General features: G+C 37.5%; 1 protein-coding gene across 1 annotated transcript in view; it reads left to right on the forward strand.

Annotated features, from left to right (window-relative positions):
• Window positions 1–11,010, forward strand: part of WDR36 (WD repeat domain 36) — a 61,668-nt gene extending 50,658 nt beyond the window's left edge. Inside the window, exons 20-23 of the mRNA XM_084629688.1 lie at window positions 433–552; window positions 810–891; window positions 4,007–4,194; window positions 7,369–11,010. Of these exons, the coding sequence (XP_084485814.1) occupies window positions 433–552; window positions 810–891; window positions 4,007–4,194; window positions 7,369–7,518 (540 nt within the window). The 3' untranslated portion in view covers window positions 7,519–11,010. The remainder of the gene's footprint in view (window positions 1–432; window positions 553–809; window positions 892–4,006; window positions 4,195–7,368) is intronic.
• Window positions 11,011–12,580: the final 1,570 nt, after the last annotated feature.

Genomic DNA, 12,580 nt, shown 5'->3' on the forward strand with positions numbered 1-12,580 from the left:
CCTGTTTTGAGGGCACTTTCCAGTGAGACCAGTTTAAACACCCCTATGAATCTGCTCTACGTTGTGCCACCAGACCAGTGCCTGGAAGAGAGGGGAATGAAAAGAGGTATAAAGACAGCTTTACATGCCCCCCATGTGCTGCATCAGGCATAGAAGAGCTGGTCCAAAAGACCATCCCTCTGTCTTCAATATTATTTTAGGATTTTTCATTCGGAAAATACGTAATGCATTTCATAATGCCGGGGACAGTTTTGTAGATGTACTCTTAAGAGTCTTCCTAACTTTAATCAATAAAACATTTCCCAAATATAGAAGTGTTTATTTTTCTAACAGTCCTGATTATCTTCCCAATAAGGATATCTTTTTTAAACCTGTAAAATCAAAAACTTTTTTATAATAAACCTGATGATTTTAATTCAAATGTCTAAACAGAAAAAGAATAAACCAAGAGAGCCACCAAAAGTTCCCAAATCAGCTCCATTTTTCATCCCAACAGTTCCTGGTCTCATACCACGATATGCTGCTGCTAAGCAAGAAAACGATGGACAGCAGGTAAAGATAAAACTGAATAGAGTTTGAATATTTTGTATGTTTTTCCCTGCATATCCCAGGCATACTTTAAAAGTCCTGTGAATAAAATTTTGTCAAAACAGTTTTTCAGCGCCAACTGTTATATAAAACAAATTTATATCCCGATTCCTCAAAAGTTTTTTCCTATCCATGAAAAATACCTTCGTAGGATGTGAAAGTACACATTGTATATTGGTATATGCTCCAAGTGATGTGTGACCTTTTTTTGTTTTGTTTAGTCAAAGGTAGTAAACCTCGGAGTATTGGCACAAAAATCTGATTTCTACGTTCAACTTGAAGAAGCCTTGAGCAGTAATGAGTGTAAGTCAAACTATTAATATTGGGATAAATGTCTGAGTTCTGATGAAGTATTAGTATGTCATGGAAAAGAGGTCTATCATATATTTGCAGAGACAGTGGCACTAGGCAAACAGTTAAAAAATAAATAAAATATAACCACTACATAAGAGAATGAGACTGACTTCTTAAAGATAATATGCTGCAGTACCTTGAAACTTATGATGACCTGACACTGGTCTGTGAGACAGGCAGTAAATGCTTAATGTAATGTCTGCACATCTGATGCTTTTAAGATGGTGATTCTCTAGAGCTATCTTAGGGTTTGTCTACACTGCCCACCGGATCTGTGGGCAGCGATCGATCCAGCGATAAATCTAGTCTAGACATGATAAATCGACCCCCCCCGAGCGCTTTCCCGTCAACTCCTGTACTCCAGCACCTCGAGAGGCGCAGGCAGAGTTGACAGGGGAGCAGCAGCCATCGACTCACCGTAGTGAAGACACCGCGGTGAGTAGGTCTAAGTACGTCGACTTCAGCTACCTTATTCACGTAGCTGAAGTTGCGTAATTTGGATCAATTCCCCCTCCACCCCCTGTGTAGACCAGGGCTTAGCAATACCTTTTTAACAACTTTTATTGTGAATGGCCTGCTCACCATATTTTAGACAATTTAAGGCTTGTGATCTCTTCCTGATAATTTAAACATAAGGCTTTAACAGAAATAATTGGTTATAAAAATAATCCTTTGGGTAACTTAACGCTTAGTTGGTGCATTTTGAAATTGAAATGCTTTGAATCATCTGTAGAGATGCATATACTTGGTGGATTCATTTGCTTGTTTAAATGGTGCCTCTGCAGAGCCACTTTAAAATAGGATTTTAGAAGCAACTGTTAATTAAAAAGAGCAGAACTTGAACATCAGTAGGTTGTCACTGGAGACTTGTTTGTAAGCCAGCTTTACTAAGATTTCTTCTGCTGCTTCTTAGACCCTTCAAATAAGGTTTCTGAAGTGAGCCAGCTTATTCTGTCACGCTCAAACGAAGGAGGAATGTATTTCAGATTTAACATTGGGTATAAATGAAATTTTGCAGACAACATACACTGGCAATTAAAGTAAGGCAGTCCTTGGTAGGGTTGCAGAGCGGTTTCCATTGTAACAATTTCTCCTGTTTTCACATGCACTCAGCTTTCACATTTTGGATTATTTTTCATGCTTTGTCTGTCCTAAGCTATTTTTTTAAGTTTGATTGAAAAATTTTCAGTAGTTTGAATTGTGGGAGAGTAAAACAAAAGAAATCCTTCTCATTTTTTTAAGAACAAACTATGCACGTTTTAGGACCAAGTTCAGCAAAAAGAACTCAACATCAAGTTCTAGAGTAAATCACAAGCATGAAGAAATTGTCACGTTTTTAGTCTGTGCCATTTTGCTGCATTCTGAAATAGTCTGCAAACTTAATTTTCACTACCATATGTTTGTATTGTTCTGTTGCAATGATAAAGTTGTCAGTATAAAAATGGAGGTGCTGCTGTCCTGTCAGCCATTTTCTACAGAAAACTGTTTCCAGCCAAGTACTGAGCTTGATCCTCCAGCCACTTTGCTTGTGGAATTTCCATAGATTTCAAAGGAAATTCTGTGTATGGAGTGACTACGGAATCAGACTCAGTGCAACTGGGTGGTGGGGATGGGAGTGATTTGGAGAAGGCTATTTCCTCACACCCCTCTACCAAGGTCATTATCGCCCAGCCTGGTTATTTCTTACTGCTTTAAGAAAATTGAGGATTTTAGTTTAAAGGAACTATCAGAATTAGTAGACTCAAGATTTATCCATCTTTTCTCCCTTCCTCTGGTGTTAGTAGGTACGTTTTACGTAGCATATTCTATCATTTGGTGACTGATACTTTTTGATTTAACGTTCCCTGCCATAGTGCTAGTTGGTGATAGATTGATAAAATTAGGTACCTTTTAGATCCTATTTTGTATACAAGAACTGGTATACATTTCATACAGTGCATTTAGTATCTCAGTACACAGCACTATACTGAATCTTTTCAAAGCTGCTGTATAGACAAGTGTAAAACCTTTTTGAACAATTACAAGTATTCTCTGAATATTAACTCTGTAAATATGGTGCATATTTGTATGCTTTTCTTGTTTAAGAATATCTCTGGCAATTAGATGCTGCATTTTACCAGCACTATATTAATGTGACTTTTTTACAAATAAAAAGTAGTTTTATGGTTCTTGCCTCATATGTAGCTACTATAACACTCTAGATGGTAAAGGTTTTTTTAGAAACAATATAATGAAGGTTGTGGTCTCTTCTCAGTAACTTCAGAAACTCAAACTCTAACAGAATACAAAGGGTATTTAAGATCATTAGTTTATGATCTGTTGCATTAGAAGTTGATCTTGTCATCAGCTTTTACTTCTGAGTTTCAAAAGAAGCATAACTAAAGGTATCAAAAATCAGGTAGGATTGTAGTATTTGGAAATAGTGGGTAAGAAGAGTAATGAAGAGAAAAGAACACTTAAAATTACAAAGTGGCCATCTTTCTGCCATCATGCTGGGGGAAATTAATCACTAGCAAAAGTAATAAATTGAAAAAGCATTATATAACTTTGATTAAATAAATAATTCCATGTTTTACTTAAATAAAGGCTTGCCTCAACCAAAGTGCTATTCAACTCACATGCCTTGGTATATATTGTATCAACAGCTTGAAAGTGGCAGTCTGCACTTTTTCTTATGCCAAGAATTAGTGGTTAATGATAAGGTGGTGGCTAATGGTAAGACTAAAGTTGTTAATGATAAGCTGTACAACACTTTGAAGGCACCAAAGTCAGAAGGCATAAAAAATATTCATGAAGGTAGTCCTTAGGGAGAGCCAAACTCCTACTACTGGTGATGAGATTCAGATACATACTTCCTCTCAATATGTGATGGAACAGTAATTGCAGACAGAGATGACATTCTGAAGAAACCAAAAAGAAAAAACCCCAACAAACTAAAAGACTCATCTAGAATGCTACCAAATAGCAGTTCAAAGATTTTGAAATATATTTTTTTCATATTGAGTGTTTCTATGTCACTTCATTGCAAATGTTTAACTGTTTCTTTTTTAACGCTTTAACACAGATAAGTCTCCACTTAGTATTCTAAAGGAAATGGGACCATCTAGTATTGAGACAGAGCTAAGAGGCTTGGCTCCAGATGCTGGTGGCTCTGTAGAGGTGATGAAAAGCTTTTTGAGACTGATTGGGACAATGTTGAACACAAAGTGTGACTTTGAGTTGGCCCAGGCATATCTTGCATTGTTTTTAAAGGTAACTGTATATATTTTGATACAATTATTGCTACTGCTGCTACTTCTTATTATACCATAATGGTACATTGCTCTGTAAAATAGATAAAATCTGTCCAACAAAAAACAGACCTGCTTTGAAGAATTTATCATCTTTTATGGTGGTAGATTCTGGTTTACTGAAATGATTTACTGTATCTATTGACTGATTTGATAACCCTACATTTGAACACAATACATTGCTTATGTTCATTTTGTTTTTTTTCCAATTTGCCATTCGAATATGACTTACTGCTTTTTCTTAACCAACAGTTACTTAAAGTGTAGTTAAATAACTGTTACCTATAAACATTTCATTGCATTTGTTCTTTTCACCCCGGGAGTTGTAGTTTTCAGCTTGCATCTTAGACTGCTGATTTTGAGAAACTATGACTTACGCACCAGTGGGTTAACATTGAATGTACTCCAGGAGGTGTGAAGATTACCAAGCTGTCATAACAGCTACCCCTCTGATACCAAGTTGTCATACTTTAGCATGGCAACGGGCACTCTTTTAAATGGAAGTGGCTTTTTAGTAAAATGGTTCTTAAAGTTGTTTTCTAATGATGATAGACTGTGTAGATTGTGCTAGTTGAGAGAGACTGTTTTTATTGTACTATAGCGTAGGAAAGGAATTACAGTTACAACTTTTTAAAATTTTGTCTCTTTAGATTCACACACTGAGAGTCTCCATTTAATCAAGGCAGTTTAACAATCTTTCAGAGATTAAAATTTAAGGGAGAGGGAGCTATTTAAAATTAGTTAGGCTAAAGAAATACAAACATACTCTTTATTTAGAGTCCACAGGGGGAAAAAACTGTCTTTCTGTGATACCTGAGCACTAATATATTGTAGAACAGGGGTAGGCAACCTATGGCACGCGAGCTGATTTTCAGTGGCACTCACACTGCCTGGGTCTTGGCCACCGGTCCGGGGGGCTCTGCCTTTTAATTTAATTTTAAATGAAGCTTCTTAAACATTTTAAAAAACTTATTTACTTTACATACAACAATAGTTTAGTTATATATTAGAGACTTATAGAAAGAGACCTTCTAAAAACGTTAAAATGTATTACTGGCATGCGAAACCTTAAATTAGAGTGAATAAATGAAGACTCGGCACACCACTTCTGAAAGGTTGCCGACCCCTGTTGTAGAATTTAGGCAGAACAGAAATTCCGACCTCAATGTGACCGATAAATTTAACTGTATAAAGAAAAGTGAACAGCTGGCCCAGTGGTACTGTTGCCTGATGTGTTGATTGTATATTGATTACATTACTGATTTAGTTTTCCCAGTTAGCACTCTGAAATTTGGCAGGTTCTTGTCCCAAGATCAGGCTCAGTATTAGCAGAATTACTGTTCAGTTGGGAACCCCAATGTGTACAGTTGCAACACTCAGACTTAGGAAATCACACTGTATTTATAATAGTTTTATTAACACGGTTAGCAAAGTCCCAAACACTGTAACTCACCATGGCAAAGATAACACAGAATGAGCTAAGCATCCATATACTCATACCATCTCTTGCAAAACAATCTGAAGTGTTAGTTGTCATCTTCCTGCTCCCCATGATCACCATCACCAGTGGTCATCATCCTGGCATATCACCACAGGCGCAAAGGCTGGGATACAGCTTTTCTAATGTTATACCGACACCACTATTCCTAATGCATATTCAGTCGGGATTTCAGCCCCTCTTCCTCATTTGTAATTCCTCACCCTACTAATGCTGTGGTGCCATTCTTCCATAGGTTATTAATTTTTTTACCTCAAGTTTATTATCATGGTAAACAAATTGACATATATGCTATTCTTGTGGTCAGATGTCTGTTGATGTCCCTAAATAAAAATATCCCCAGCTGGTGTAAACTAGCATCTTCAGTAGTTTGCAACATTTGTGATTATTACAAAACAGTAAACAAAGCCTTGTGCCATCTTGTGACTTAAGGTCACTGTTTGTTTACTTATGTATGCTAACTTATTGAGGAACTCCTCCTCACGCTATAAGGCTTTATACTTATGCTAACTGCTTAAGCTACCTTATAGGGCTAGGCTGATCAGTCTCTTGTAAAAAGAAAAGGAGTACTTGTGGCACCTTAGAGACTAACCAATTTATTTGAGCATAAGCTTTCGTGAGCTACAGCTCACTTCATCGGATGCATACTGTGGAAAATGCAGAAGATGTTTGTTTTTATACACACAAATCATGAAAAAATGGGTGTTTATCACTACAGAAGGTTTTCTCTCCCCCCACCCCACTCTCCTGCTGGTAATAGCTTATGTAAACACCCATTTTTTCATGATTTGTGTGTATAAAAACAAACATCTTCTGTATTTTCCACAGTATGCATCCGATGAAGTGAGCTGTAGCTCACGAAAGCTTATGCTCAAATAAATTGGTTAGTCTCTGAGGTGCCACAAGTACTCCTTTTCTTTTTGCGAATACAGAATAACACAGCTGTTACTCTGAAACCTGTCAGTCTCTTGTGTTTCTGCTATCTATTCCTTACTCCTTTATTGTTTACTTACTATATAACTGTGACTACTCCATAGCTACATATTGACTACATGGGCTACAGTATAGTAGTGGTGCAGTATGCTACCCTGCATGGGATTAAAATTTGTTTCTGAGCTCTGTCCCTTGCTCCAGGTCAACATGTGCTAACTATGTGAAGTCACTATGCTCAGCCCCAAGATAAGAGGAGAGTGCCTGGCTTCATTCTTTTTGCATTAGTCAGTAAAGGGTCATTTGAATAAGCAATACTGATTGGCTTCAGAGTGCTGAATCCAGCCTGTCTGTGCCAGAGGGAGACTGGCTGTGATGCAGGATGTTTAGGAAGAGCAGAGTTACTCCTTGGGAAAAAGATGGGAATGTATAATGATCATATCTTTTCATTCATATATATGGTTTGGCATTGTGTTTGAGAAAATTTGCTGCCTTCTCCTAGGTAATACATAGAAAGTAGTAGTAGAATAACTGATGGTAAAAGGGGTCTGACAAAATAAAGACAGCATTAAATTGAATTTATTAAAAGAAAATAACTTTACTTGGGGCATCACTGAAAGGAAGATGTGGGGTGAATAGAAAAGTTGACCCCCCTCCCCGAGTGTGATCATTTGAATTTAAATAATTGACTACTCGTTTTCATTTCAGTTGCATCTTAAAATCCTTTCTTCAGAGCCAGTCTTGCTGGAAGAAATAGCCAAAGTGTCAACCCAACTAGAGGAAACCTGGATCCATTTACAGACTCTCTTCAATCAAAGTCTGTGTGTGTTAAATTATATGAAAAGTGCTTTGTTATAATGTGCCTTTGTTCCTATTTAAGAATGCTAATGTTGGATAAAAATCCCCTCAGCTTGCTGGTACTTTTTACATTGCAGATAAGTTTCTGATTCCAACAATACAGCTTTTATATGTCTTTGTTAAATAATACAGAATTCAATATTTAACTTTTATTTAGCTCATTTAAATTCAGTGTCAAAAATTGAACTTACAAATTTTTAAAATGTAAAGTGTCCCATTAAATGACTACTGGAGGCAATCTAAATTATTTTTAGAGATGAATAAAAATTAAGGACAAATATAGCATAGCAAAGCTATAGTATCATGACCAAAAACATAATGGGGCAGCAAATTATGAGAGAGAGAGAAAGCAATAAACCTGCCAGTCTGTGTATATAAAATACTTTGTGTTTGTTAGACTTATGCTGTAGCTTATAAAAAGCCATTACTTTGTTAACAAATGTTAACTGTGAGCTAAAATAGTGATACAGAAACTGCACACCTCCTTGAAGCCAAATTGTCATTGTCATGACTAAGTGCTTGCTAAAGCCAATTTGAAGAAACTAGTTTGTTTTCACACTCTTGTAAATTGTTCTTTTTATTCAGATCCTTTTTACTCAAGCAAAGATTGCCAGCTGTAATATCAAAGATAGAATGTAAAAAAAAATTTCATTTGCATGTATGAAATGTATTATCTTGAAATTTTATGAGACTCCATTAGTGATAATGGGGAATAAAAGCATTCAGATTGACGTTCATTGTTAGCAGCACTGAATGTTAACTATGCAAATGAATATTACCCTCAATAAAAAAGGTATCTTAGTTTTTCTTTCAAAGAGAATCTTGAATTTTAAAAGGGTCTGTTTCAAGTGCTGCTGGTTCAGAATATGTCTAGAAGCCCAAGAATGGTTTTCTGTTGGACAAGTTAGTTAGTTCATTCTGTTTCATGCACTACAGATAGAAGCATTGTCTCACTGAGTAGCTGATGTGTATATGTAGTTTAGAAAAACTTCTGATTAGAAGGGGCTGGTGCCCACCTAGGGCTGTGATTTTGTCATGGAGATCTCAGAAACTGTGAATTTGAATGAAGTCCATGAACCAGAGTGGTGTTGCGACCTGTGCACGAGGGTGCAGCACCACTCAGATTTGGCCCGTCCATCCCTCTGTCTCCATCTGTGGAGGGACAGATGAGCCAAACCTGAGTGGCGTTGCAATCCCATGCACCAGATTGCAGTGCCCAGAGGAGGGAGCTGGGACCAGCCCTGCAGGACAGGAGCCACTGATTTGGGGTGAGTGTGAGTTCACTCTCCAACACCCCTCCAGTCCCAGGCCTCACTTTTCAGTGCCCCCTGGCCTTGCCATAAATTTTTTTCCCTCATCTCTGCTGTGAAATTTACGCAAAATTTCTGTGCCAAAATTCTAATCTTACTTATATACCATATGACACCATAAGTATGAAACAGAAGTAAACTGATTAATTGCCATATATGCATAACTTTTTTCATTCCACTAAAACCACTGACCTCAGTTTCATTGTTTTCTTTTTAAGTAATCTGTTCTAGAGCAGCTCATGCTTATTTATCAAAGTGTGCTATGCTACCTGATGCAAGCTCTGCATTAAACTTTCAGGGTGCATGGGGGGGGGGTTGCAAAAATGAGTTGAAAAAAACAAATGTAAATATTTTACAGAATTCAACTGATATTTTTCTCCTCTGTGTTCTGAAAAGCTGCCAAATGTCAAAGCATCCCTTCCTTCAGCCAGGAGAGGGTGTAGTGTTCATACTTCAGAAGGTATAACCTCTACAAAATAAATTGGCTGTCAGGAGATATTTGAAGAAATGCGGCTGCTTTTATTTGGGATTTTTAAGAAAAGAATTGACCTCTGCACTGGTATCTAGGTGAATTTCACTTAAAAATGTGCACGTGTACCACAAATATTTCTATATGTAACAGTAATTTCCAACTTTTACTAAGAACCCCTGGTGAACAGAGGCTTTTTATGGGCCACAACCAGATTTTGGTATTTCCTGTGCAACAGGTAATGAACTCTAAATGTAAAAAGCAGCGCAGAAGCTGAATTCTGTGCACTGCATTGTGTTCTGCCAAGCTGTTAAAGAGACATAAAATCTTGCCTGAGAGAGAAACTGATTATTTTTTTTTAAGTATTCTTTTAAATTTTCCTATTCCTATTCTTTCCCATTTATAGTTGAAATCTGGCCATATATTCTGATACAGACACGGGGTCTTGGTGTAAGTAATCCTGCAAGATGTGGAGTACTTCCTGAAATGCGATGAATGTCCTCAGCTCACTTTTGTTGTTGTTGGCAAATAGGAGGTCAGCAACTTGCAAGATCAGCTCCAGTTTTTAGTTATGCTAGTTCTGTTTTTCATCTTAAAATATGTTTGGTTACTTAGAAATGTCTAGAAATAGTTGATAGGATATGTCTGGAGATAAATAGGATTATACAGCAGGAACTTAAACTGTACTTCAAAAATTTTTAAGTAGAATTGCAATTGAACTCCATAGTTAGGCTTTTGCATACTTAACTGAATTGTGTTAAATCATTCAACTGATATCTAAGCCTAGTAATGTTGCACCAGTGTAAAATTATATGTCAAATAACTAACAGTAGAGCAAAAAGAGGAGCATGGAGCATATGTTAAGGCTATTAATGAGAAAGGAAAGGGTATAATGTATAAGAAAAGGCAGGTGCTAATGGTGAGCAACTTAATAAGAGATGTGACTAGAGAGTCAAATTCACACCTGATGTAATTCCATTAAAGTCAGTGGAAATATACCAGGAATGAATTTGGCCCACCTTGTATAATCATAATTTTGAACCTGAGGACCATCTTCTGTCTCCTGGGTGTCTTACATCAAGATGGAGTGCAGTGTTTATTGCAGGTCTGAGTTGAACCTGAGACAAGTAACAAGCATGTACGGAAGCAGAAAGAACATCTTACAAACCAAGATTAAGTGATTAAAATTTACTTTAACAAATAGGCTTTCCACGGTAGCTTTCTGAGAAATAATACTGGATCTACATTCATGGCTAGGTATGTGGAGAAATTCTAGGCTTCTTTTAAAGCAATTGAGTTTATAGAGGGTAGGTCAGATTACATAGGATGAGATTTGGGACAGGCAAGTATATGAGCATAACTTTTCAAAAGATAGCACTGGAATGGAGGAAAGGAAATAAAAACAAAAACCAACCAACCTAGGTAACAGTACTGTGCTGGATTCCTCACTCTTACTCTGATTCAGTAGTGGCCTATTCCAGAAGTTGGACCAGTTTCTTCAATGAGATTTGTCACAGAGCAGGGCACTACTTGCTGTGAGTAAAGGTGGCAGCATCCTGTCCCTATGGTTGTTAGATTGGAAGAACAAGCAAAATGTAGTGCAGAGAACAAATTAACTTGATAGGGCAGAATTGGAAATGTTAGGGTTGGAACTGGCTGAATAGTTTGTTCTGTATGATATATTTGGACAAAATAAACACATTTGCAAAATTACCAGTTGTCACTTTTTCAGATTTGCCATTAGCTTTTGAAGCTTGACTTTTAAAAATATTTCTATGACATTTCATAAAATGTTTTTCAGAAGACTTGTGAAAATTCACATAGGAATGATTTTTCCTGCTTGGGGCAGACCCACTCCCCGGAATGTAATTATCCATGTTAGAGTTTGGCCAGGAGTAACACACCTTCCCGTAAGCAAAGGGCCATGGTGTCTTGAACTGCTACAAATGGCCAGGACTATGTTCTTTATATTTTATCTGAAAAATAACAACCCCATCAGTATATTGTATTCTAGCACCATGCTGAGATGTTGGCTTAGTACTGATTCAGTGGTAAGACTGCCCCCTTCATAGGGAATAGCACCAATTCCTGCAGCTGGGTTTTTCTTGGGGCTTTCCTTGCTAAATATTGCCCAGACCAAGTCTTGTGAGGCTTGCAGGATCTAACAAGGTTATATGCATGGATTACTTGACAATAGCAATCTTCAGGTATCTGCACACCTAAATTTTGGGGTCAGATATGTTGAAGGAACAGTTCATAATCTTTTACATCAAAATTAAAAAAATCTTAAATTTTCTTTGTAAAAATAATAATTTTTTTTTTACAAATTTTGGAAGTTATTTATTAGATGGGATAGATTTTGGCAATTAATTGATCTTTAACTATTCATGGTAAATAGGCCCAATGGCCTGTGATGGGATGTTAGATGGGGTGGGATCTGAGTTACTACAGAGAATTCTTTCCTGGGTATCTGGCTGGTGAATCTTGCCCACATGCTCAGGGTTCAGCTGGTCGCCATATTTGGGGTTGGGAAGGAATTTTCCTCCAGGGCAGATTGGAAGAGGCCCTGGGGAGTTTTCGCCTTCCTCTGTAGCATGGGGCACGGGTCACTTGCTGGAGGATTCTCTGCACCTTGAAGTCTTTAAACCATGATTTGAGGGCTTCACTAGGTGAGACATAGGTGAGAGGTTTATTGCAGGAGTGGACGGGTGAGATTCTGTGGCCTGCATGGAGGTCATTGTGCATGCATTGTGCAGGAGGTCAGACTAGATGATCATAATGGTCCCTTCTGACCTTAATATCTATGAGAATCTATGAGTCTAAGTATTGAAAAAAATCTAAATTAGAAACCAAAGGCCTTTCTTATTACTCATTGTGGGGAGACTTAATTGTGGACACATTTGTGGGCTTGGTATAGAAACATTAGTATGTGCAATCCATCTCTACCTGAATCTGATTGAAACAATTAATCCTTAAATAGCAATGAAGAGAAGTATGCTTGGCCCAATTGCTCCTCATTCGGTCTCCTTCCCCTTCCTGATTAGTATTTCAACTCTGTGAACTGCTGATCTTCCGTTTGTCTTTCTTTTTGGAAAGAGACATGCCATCCTACAACAACCCTGGAAGTACCTTATTCCTCCTGCACAATCACTTCCATGATTCCTTTATGTGGGTAGGGTTTCAGATTGGCTGCTATTCCATCTCCCTGGAGAAAGATGACCTGGTCTGCCTTGGAAGCCATTAAAATGACAGTTGCCAGGGCGATCCACTTGAAAGAGCTTTA

The sequence above is a fragment of the Lepidochelys olivacea genome, assembly GCF_965140295.1.
Source record: "Lepidochelys olivacea isolate rLepOli2 genome assembly, chromosome: 5".
Classification (NCBI taxonomy): domain Eukaryota; kingdom Metazoa; phylum Chordata; order Testudines; family Cheloniidae; genus Lepidochelys; species Lepidochelys olivacea.